This window comes from Lonchura striata, chromosome 6 (genome assembly GCF_050655825.1).
Source record: "Lonchura striata isolate lonStrDom1 chromosome 6, ASM5065582v1, whole genome shotgun sequence".
NCBI classification, from domain to species: domain Eukaryota; kingdom Metazoa; phylum Chordata; class Aves; order Passeriformes; family Estrildidae; genus Lonchura; species Lonchura striata.
Genome location: NC_140708.1, coordinates 25,901,915 through 25,912,033, shown reverse-complemented (window position 1 = coordinate 25,912,033; position 10,119 = coordinate 25,901,915). Strand labels below are relative to the sequence as shown.

General features: G+C 39.8%; 1 protein-coding gene across 2 annotated transcripts; it reads right to left on the bottom strand.

The window, feature by feature from the left end:
* Window positions 1-208: 208 nt before the first annotated feature.
* Window positions 209-9,859, bottom strand: ZNF518A (zinc finger protein 518A). 2 transcript variants are annotated; one of them, XM_021536463.3, is made up of 3 exons: window positions 9,800-9,859; window positions 8,094-8,211; window positions 209-5,835 (listed from the first exon to the last, which is right to left on the bottom strand). In XM_021536463.3, the coding sequence occupies exon 3, from the start codon at window positions 5,720-5,722 to the stop codon at window positions 1,103-1,105; it is 4,620 nt and encodes a 1,539-aa protein (XP_021392138.2). In that variant the 5' UTR covers window positions 5,723-5,835; window positions 8,094-8,211; window positions 9,800-9,859; the 3' UTR covers window positions 209-1,102. The 2 variants fall into 2 exon arrangements, with proteins under 2 accessions (XP_021392138.2, XP_085438698.1); XM_085582572.1 differs by lacking the exon at window positions 9,800-9,859 and adding an exon at window positions 9,274-9,304.
* Window positions 9,860-10,119: the final 260 nt, after the last annotated feature.

Sequence of the window (10,119 nt, the reverse complement as noted above, 5' to 3'; positions counted from 1 at the left end):
CTGGTGCCCCAAAAGGCAGTATATCTGAACAAGCAATAGTAGAAAACATTGAGTCATTACTAGGACAAATTACATCCACCTGAAATAAAGCTATGATGCAATTACCTAAAAGCCTAAAATGGTGCTCTGCACCTCCCCATATTCTGACCTTCCTATAGGGCTTGTGGCAAGATAAAAACATTTTCTATAAATGCTCAAAGTCATATGCTGTAAACACAAGTTATAGCAAATTTAATAGTGACAAAATCAATACAGATTAGGAATGTTCACCATTCTTAAACACCATATACATTATGAATATATATACTGTATACTTTCAATCGATTTAATTCTGACTCACCGTATTAACACAATCATAGTATGTTTTATTAATTTATATGAAAAATACTTCACTAAGAAAGTAGACAAACTGCACAGAAATAGTACAAGTGTCATGTGCATAGCAATATAGCTTAAAGCATTCACATATGGCTTTGTTTAAATGAAACTGTGGGGGAATGGCCCTACACGGACCCATGGTTACACAGTCGACATAATGTAAACTGCTTCACATCTTTGAGGCACTTACTAATAATAGTGTTCAATCCCTGAAAAACAAAATCAAGAACTAATAAGTGAAAATACAAAAATCCCAGGATAACAGCTGTGTGTATTTGAAAATATCTTAAAAATTGGTTTTAGTAGTGCATGCACAGAACTGAAAAATTGGGGGGAGGGGTGTAATTTCTGTGCAAGAATTATACCAAGTAACTGAAAAGTATAAAAATATTTACATGTTATGGGATTTTAAGTATGTACAGAACAAAGGCCCTGAAGAATCATTCTATAGAATAAAAATATAGCACATGATAGCAGTAATAAAAATAATATATGTATTTATGGAATTGTATTTGCAGTTAGTTACAAGTTATTTAAACCACAACGTTGTTTGATCTTTCTCAAATCTGATGGAAATTGGGAATACACTCTTTCTTTTAAAATACAAGCACTGTGCATCTTTTTTCTACCTCAGTTACAATATTGACATACAAAACAGAATGACTTGTGTATCCTAATCCAACTGTGGTTTTTTTTAAACTTTAATGAATATTTTCTTCACTGGTCATTTCATGAATGAATTCCAATCTCGAGTAGCCTCCATCAGATGCCTCTGTCCATGCCCTACCCAATTATCCTGATTGTCAAATATTCTACCACAAAACCAGCAGCTAAACTTAGCTTTCAAGGTATTATTAGAGGTAGTTTTCACAATCTGGTAATTGTTTTTGCTAGTCTTTTTCAATGTCAATTTTAAGACAAATCTTTCTTTTACAGGGTTAAGGGGTTTTATTGTCCTGTATCTTTTTTGAGAAAAATTATCAGTAGTTACATCTGAGGGATTGCAGAAGTCTGGCTGCAGAAGAGCTTCAACAGTTCTTTTCGACAATAAAACTTTAAGTACGTGTCCCTTAAATTTAGCAATAGTTTTCATTACATTTACAACTTCTGGAACATCTGCATCAGGATGATTAAGCACAACAACTGGTTGATTTCTCCGGGGGCATTTTACAAGCTGGTTAGAATCAAAAGGGAGTAATTTCAAAGTCCTCACAGTTTTTTTTGATGCCCTTGGTTTGTAAGGGCTACCTGATTCACTAACAGTTTCAGCCTGATTCTTTTCTTTACACTTTCTGTGCAACACTGCTTTCTTTCTAGGAGGTTCTGGGCAACTAGCCTTCCTTTTACGTTTGAAATTCTTCTTTCTTTGACCACCCACAGTTCCCAAACTTTTAGATCCAGCTTGTTTTAAACTAGGTTTTACTTTTGCAGTTCTGGTTTGGGTGCTCCATGTGGACTTGTGACAACCAGAGTTATTCCTCTTGTTAGCAGCTATTCCTTGCGTACTCTCAGTAGAACATCTTTGCAACCACGTCCCTGCAGATTTAGCAGAATAAACAGGTTCTACAAGAGGAACATGACATGCTGGATTAGAACTTGCCAAAGAGGCATTTGCTGGCATTAACCCACCTGGTAAGTTTAAGGCATCATTAAAACCAAGATTAATTTGTTTCTGTGCTAGTGCAGGAGTAAGTGACTGCAAGTTAGCCACCTGTAGTGAGGGCACCAAGTTGCTTACTGACTGAGTGTTATCAGACAGTGTATCTGAAGTAGGAGTCTTAATTTTCAGCAAAGGCTGTTGTTGCATGGCTCCAGTTTTCTTTGGTTGACAATTTTGATGAGCATTATCCTGAAAAAAAATTGGTTTATGAGCGACAGGCTTGTTTGGTGGCATACATTTCAGAAAAACTCCCTGCTGTCCATCAGGTGAAAGTGCATAAACATGTTGTTCCTGTTTAATTTCCTGTTGTTTTACTGACTCCAAAGAACCAAAGACAGCATCCTGGTGCTCTGGTAACACCTTCACAGACGACTCTGATGAGTTTGTAACTACAAGAGGTGCTTTGAATGGCATACTATTCAATGAGTCATTTACTGTACCACATACTTCCCCATTACAGGAACTTCTTACATTTCTAAAACTGCCATTTTCCCCCTTCACTTCTGAAGCTGATATGGTTATTTTCCCAGATTCCCTGGATGCAATTCCCCCTAAAACCTGAGAACTATCATTAGCGGCATTTGCAACTGTTCCAACTGCCCCACTTAAAGTCAAAATCATTCCAGGTCCTTTATTTGAAACACAAGATGCAGGTACACCTTTAGTAACATACTCATCTGATGAACCGGTTGATGGAAGAGATTTTCCTGCCACCACACGTTGTCTAGACTGGTTAGAAAGGTGGAAAGGAACGAAAAATCGTGATGGAAGGGACTGAACAAAAAGGGCTTTCTTCTGTTCCTGAAGAACAGGCAAAACTGGTGAAAAGCTGCTAGGATTTTGAGCTGCAGACAGTACTTTATCTTTCACTAACTGCTGTGTAAACTCATCTGTAGGAGCTTTTAGCAATGTACCAACACCCGGAGTTCTGGATAATTTGTCCATGTCCTGTGAATCAAGTGATGTTTTGGGTGTCTGTCTTTCTCTCCCATAACATGTACCTTCATTTGTGCTATGTCGTGTGTTGAACTCTCTCTCACATAAAGGGAAGTGTACATTAGGAGGAGGCCTCTGAAAACCACAAGCAGTTGCAGAGCTTTTTAAACGCACGCAGGCTGCATTCCCAGTCTCAGGACCAGAAAGCAGCTTATCAGAACGAAGTTTGACACAGTTAGTCTTGCTGTGGAACTCCTGCTGAGAAGTTGTTTTTACTTTTAACACATCTTGCAGTAATTGGTTTATCTCAGGTGATAAATAATTAGCTGCCTGTTCACTTTGTAATGAGAAAACGGATGTGATTTTAGGCATTAAGAAAGAGTTAACACCATCAGAGGCATTTTCCTGGAATTTCTCAGCTATGTTCTGAAAGCCTTGCTCTACATTACTGTCCAAATACTGTTGGCCATTATGCTTGTCCTCTGTAAAACACTCGCTGTCAACACCACATTTAGATTGGCTTTTAAAAGACACAGAGTTATTCTTAGTGTTTACGTGTTTGTGAGTTTTATTAATATTTGATTGGGCTGACACAACTTTCTCTGCTTTCAAATCTTTTATCGATTCTGAATGTGAAGATGCAGGTTCATTTCTATTGTTTTGAAAATAACCTCTTTTACTAAATTCTTTGTACCTGTCATCTGTTGATGTCCAAATGCTACATGGGTTATCCAAAGAGTCCATTTTGGAATAGTTGTGAAAAGACAACAACCCTTCATTAGATGAATCCACTGAGGTTGAATAATAGAGATTATTAGTTCCATTACTATTATTCAGGCCACCATTTTGCATTTTCAGTTCAGGAAAAAAGGGCATTTTCACAGAGTCATAATGAAGGGTATTTGTAATAGCGGGTGGTAATACCTGAGGATGACTTGAAGAACAAAAGCTTCCCCATGAGATACTAGTTTGAGTTCCAACTTTTGTTACCTCTTCATGTGGAGGTACAGCTGAGTCCAGCTTCATTGGCAAACAATTTGGACGTTCTCCTTCAGCTAAATTAGAAGGTGCTACAGTTTCAGAAACACTCCTACCATACAATATGGAGTTCTTTTGTTTTTCTGCTTTTGTTTTTCCTGAATTAAGAGCAGAACAGGAGGTTAATGGATGAACACAATTGTTCTTCAGAGTTGACTGATCAGTTGCACGTGGTATAGCACCTGAAGACAAGCCACAGGCATCAGCAGTCTGTAGCAAAGGAGTTGCAGAACGATCTTTAACAGGATCAACTTTCTGACCCAACAAATATTCATTTTGCTTACTTGTAGGTAGTAATTTTATAACAATATGTTGTTTCCCATCTACCATTTTAAAGCCCATAAATTTAGCACTGTAATTTGCTGGAACAGCTATTTTATTGTTTTTAACCATCAATACTGTTGGCCCATGAACAGCATTTTTCAATAATCCCAGGCCGTAACTTGTCGCATCATCTGCTTTATCATATTGTGCAGTAGTAGCAGAGAGCATTCCACCCATGAAATGATGATTTTCTGTGTATTTAATTTGATCTTTCTCTTCATTTGTTTCTACATCTCTCATACACTGGTTCAGCTCCTCAGCATTTGTCTGAATTTTATTCACACTTCTTAGCACTTGTGTATTTTCTTCCCCAGCACTGTCACTTCCACTGCTTATCTTTTTCCGTCTCCAGAGTGGTTTTTTTGATGCTCCCATTTTATACCTTCTTAACACAAGCTTCAGTCCTCCTGAAGTCTTTACTATTCTTTTCTCATATTTATCCTTTTCCAGTTTTTCTTTTGCAATTAAGTGATCTCTGTGTAAAGCTATGATGTGTTTTAAAAGATAATCTTTCCGTGATGTGCTGTAACTGCAATAAGGACAACCAAAAGAAAACATACTGGTATGAACAAGAAGATGATTTTGGAGCTCCTCTTCTGAAAAGTTTTCTTGATGGCATTTTCCACATTTATAGGGAATCTCCTTATGCTTGTGAATGTGCTGAACAAACGTACCCACATCATAGGTAGAAAACCCACATTTTTCACACTGAAAGTGTCCATTTACACAATGCTTTGATAAGAAGTGTTTTGTCAAAGCCAACAAAGTGTATATCTGCTCATCATTACAGAGCTCACATTTTACTAAAGTGCTACGATGGATGCGTCTGTGCTGTTTAAACGACTGAAAGTCATTAGCTGAGAAGCTGCACATCTCACAAGGATACAGAGGCAACTCACCATAGTGCAACAGCTGAAAATGTTTCTGTAGGTCATTTGGGCTGTATCTAATGTTATCCTTGCACTTCGTACAAGTGAAATTCAGTATCTTTGCTGCAGTTTTCAACCCTTCTTCAAATTGCACTTCTGGTTTAATTTGCAAGTGGCTTCCTTCTGAACAACTGAGATTGCTTCCACTTATTTTCTCTAGACTTAAGGATTTCCTTGCAGTTCGCTGCTTACACTGAAAGAGTTTTCTAAACCTATCAACTTCATGTTTCATTAATACTTCATTTGGAATGTTCACCTTGGGCAATTCAATCTTCACATTTTTTAGTCCATAAGTGAGGTTGACATCTAAAATTGCTGGTTGAATCGTCATACTTAAAGGATCATGCACCAGTTCTTTTTTTAAAATAATGTCTGTAGAAAAATTCTTCATAGCATTATGTTTTAAGAAACTGATTTGCTTTTTGTCACAAAAAAAGTGTTCCTGTTCAGATGACATGATTTTAGGTTTTGCTTTTCTTTATGTGAATTCTTGGGTCTTACTTCCGGCAGCAAAGGAGACAACTGTGACAAGTTATTCTTAAAGCTCTACAACTTCCCCATTTCATTCTCCTGAAATTAAAAAAACAAAAAAAGCAAATAATTACTTTTAAAACTCATGCAATGAGAACACCTATTACAATTCACTAACAAATATATGCCAATCTCTGAAGTTGATAATTTTTACAATATTACTCAAGGGGTGAAAAAAAAAAGGATGAGGCAAAAAAAAAAAAAAAAAACTATTACACTTTAACCTTTGTTTGTTTTGGGGGTGTTTGTTGGTTGGTGTTTTGGGTTTTTTTTAATAAAACTTAAGAAACATGTTTTAAGAGCATCTACTGAAAGATACATGTCATCAAATTTTGGGTTTCTCCCACCCTGTAAGCATAAAGAAATCTGAAGACCTACTTTTTTAAAGTCAGAATCTACAGAATTTGACATTTTTATTACTCAAGTGTGCTACTCTATTAATTGCTATTGTGCTTAAAAAGGAAAGAAAGCAAAATCAGAACCTGACAAAATATCTACTTCACTAATGTGAAGTAGACATGGCCTTTACCAACACCAAAAATCCAATCACGCTGACCTACAATGAATTTTTCACATGCCTACCTTTAGTACCACACAAGTCTGAATCAGTCAACAGATAAAAGTTCTCAGGCTTCTCATTGCATGTTCCTGGGTACACATTAATATTTTCACTGCATGACTGACAACAGTACCCCTCTATGGATTAACAGGCTCAACAGTTATGGTCAGCATCACTGTCTCACTACAGATTTCATGTCAATGTTTCCACAACAGGCTGCATCAACAATTTATAGCACCTCAAGTCTATGCTTGAACAACACTCCTCACTCCTGCACAGAATGTTGACACAGAATCAGCAGAATTGGAACGGCAGCAAAATTGACTTAAATTCTGAAAAGCAATACTGGAAAGGAAGAACTATTTCTTCACTAGTATAACACTTATAATTAAAAAACTTTTTCTACAGTACAAGTCACAAAGTCACTTTCTTCTTTCCTAACAAAAGTTAGTAAATTATTAGCTGAAATCTGATTAGTGAATTTCTCTCCCCTACTTTAGGGCTCACCTTGAAGCAACACAGACTTGCAATTCATTAGATCATCACATCTATTCATGTTCAAACTGAAAGAATGATCATACCCTCACTGTGAATAAGTGCAAGGACTGCTTCTAGATCTCCAAGTCATCATAAGGATCAGCCCTAAGGTCTTTCAAATATTTTCCCACAGTACTGGGAGAAGGAAGTATCTAGCATTAGACATGCAAATACCTGACAAAGAAAATGGAGACTGAAAATTTTCAAGTCCATGTTCTTGTATCATGTAGCAAGAAAATCAAAACACTTTTTTTATGCACATGCCTTAATGCCTTTCTTTGGAGAAGATACTGGCACTTCTGCACAATTCTTGAAAATAATAAATACAACTGCGACACTATACACAGACTCTAATATCAAGTAAATTCACTTCACTGCATTCTCCAGATATGAGACCCGCAAGATTTCAACTACACATATGACATCCAAAAAAAAAAAAAAAAAACCCAAAACAACAAACCATAGAGACATACACTCCCTCCTCAGAATCTCTCCAAATGAAAACACTTTGGGTACAGGATTTTTATTTTTCTTTTAACTCAATGACACACTCCCCATCTTCCACACAGAAGATTAATACGTGGGATATTACCCAGCTTGAGAAGAGAACAACTCATGTGCATTTACATTCCATTTCCATCAAAAGAGTACTGCATTAAAATGCATTCTCTTGCCAATGGTATATCCCTTATTTGAACAGAAGTAAGCTGAACTTCCACATAAAGTATAAGTAACTAAAAATTATTTGGATTTGTTTGTTTGAACAACTTTTTTAAAACACAAGTGCAACACAAATATTACAGCTTGCATGATGCAATACATCATCCTGATGGTAGCTGCCCATCCCTCAGATTAAAAGGTTATACTAGCAGACACTGAAAACTGATGTTTACAATTAAAACTACAGAAATCAAAAGTGGACAAAATGCTGCAGAGATCAAGGCTCAGATTTCAATACCAAGCCAATTGGTCCTCAACTAGGCAACATTTACGTTTGGCAGAGTCCAGATCTAAGGTCCCCTTTAATTAATTAACATAATAACTTACAACTTCATTTTGTTATTTTTGGGTAGAATGCAACTATCAACAAGTTCCTGCAGAATGACAAAAAAAATATTTACTTAAAGCAACCACTGAAAAAAAAGGGTTTTCTTTTATCCCAGAGATCTTAAAGATGTATTTTCAAAGAAGTCTGACTTACGCGTTGAGAAAATACTTGACTTCAATTCTTCAACACTGGGCTTTTTCCACACACACAGGAGAGGTAAGATTGCAAGACTCAAACAAGGCCACAGTCAGGAGAAATACTAGAAAAAGTTCTGGAAACAAAAGAAAAGGTATTTTAAATGGTGTAAATACAAGCAAAAACTGAAAGAATAAGCTGAAAAGCCCCAATCCCTCACAAGTTTACATTATGTAGATTTTTAATACATTGAAGACAAAAATACCTACCAGCTTTTCTCCCAAAGAACACCATCAAATGCAATACCAATACTGTATAGATACACAATACTACAATGCCTATTTTGCCTTAGCTTTGCCACTGCACGTCAGGCATTCATGGCTGGGAAGCATAAACACATGATAACTTCAAAACAGTATAGAAAGAAGTGACTGGTACCTCTGTCCATCAAATTTTAACTTGAACTCAAAAGACACTTATCTTTTCTCAAGCAAAAATTTTAATGGCAAAAACATAATCATAAATTTCTACAAATCTGTGCAAAAGCCTAGGAAAGAGGCAAAATATTACATTCACAGTATCTGAAACAAGTAAGTAGATTTAAATGCAGATAAAATGAGTACAAACACTGAAAATAAATAAGCATGTGCCACAGTTAACTTTCACTCAAAAAATCCCCAAACCACTTGAAACAAGCATAAGTAACCACTTGAGACTCTCGGTCACAATTTTCTTCACCCCACAATGCTGCAATTTGTCCATATTTTGTTTAAAAAATGTACAGATAGAAAGTTTAAGTTATATACTTTGATCTAGAGAGAAATTACAGATAGAAGACGCTACTAATTTAGGTAACTTTTACAGTTTTACAATTTCGAACTACATTCAAAATACGTATACCAGCAGGCAGTATCGTCAAGGTTTCTAAATAAATTTCAGCTTATTCAATTTTTATTAAATAAATAAATAAAATTACACTGAAGTACATTTCATGTCCTGTTCTACTCTATGTGTCTGCAAACTTAAGAGTGGCGCCTTAATCTCTCCTAAGACCTGGACACACGCAGGAACTCACAAAACTAGATCTTAGGAAACTCATAGAGCTGGAGCAGTCAGACACAACCTGACCAACACAACGGCGCTTTAGTTAAAAATAAATAAATAAATAAATAAATAAATAAGCACTTTCAGAGCTCACACACACAGACTGCCCGTGCCACAGGGCGAACTTGCCGCTGACAAACACAGCAGCTGGACGCGCGGCGGCACACGGCCAGCGCCAGCCGCCGGCGGGCTGACGCTGCCCCCGCCCGCCCGGCGCTGCCGCGGTGCCGGCGGGGCTTTGGGGCCGCTGAGCGCCGGGACAAAGCGCGGGGCGCAGCCCGGGAGCTCCGCCCGCCCGCGGGCACAGCAGCGGGCGCGGGGCAGCGGGGCAGGACGAGCGAGCCCCGCGGCAGCGGCGGCCGCCACTGCCGGCGCGCAGCCCGCGGAGGGATACGGCCCCGCGCCGCCCGGCGGCCGCACACGGGGCCGTTCCTGCCCGGTCCCGCCCGTCCCAGCCCCGCTGCCCCGCGAGCCTCCGGACTATTTAATGTCTCGCCCTCACCACGGCGCACCGTCCCGTCCCGCCGCGGCCGCCCGCGCCCCCCGCCCGCTCCGAGCCGCGCCGGGCCGTCCCTCCCGCACCGCGCGGGGCTCCCCGCTCGCCGCCCCCGCGGAGTTACCTCGGGTACCGCCGCCGCCCGGCGAGGCGCTGCCGGCCGCCATCACAGCTTCCATCCGGGGACTGCCGGCTGCGAGCCCGGCCGAGGGGCGGCCGCGGCGGAGGGATACGCGTTCACCTGAGGGGTGGGCGGACGGCGGCCGACGAGGCCCAAGGGGGAGGCGGCGGGGCGGTCCCGGCAGGTCGCGCTGCCTCGGTGCTGCCCGTCCTGCTCCCGGTCCTCTCTCTGCCCTCGGATGTGCGCCTCGGCCGCGGGAGCGGCGCGGCGGCTCCGCCCGTATTACCTGCAGGGCTGTGCGCTCCCGTCCCCAAGGGCGTGTC

Coding starts and splice junctions, on each gene's coding strand:
- ZNF518A (XM_021536463.3), bottom strand. CDS start 5,722: ATGTCATCTGAACAGGAACACTTTTTTTGTGACAAAAAGCAAATCAGT.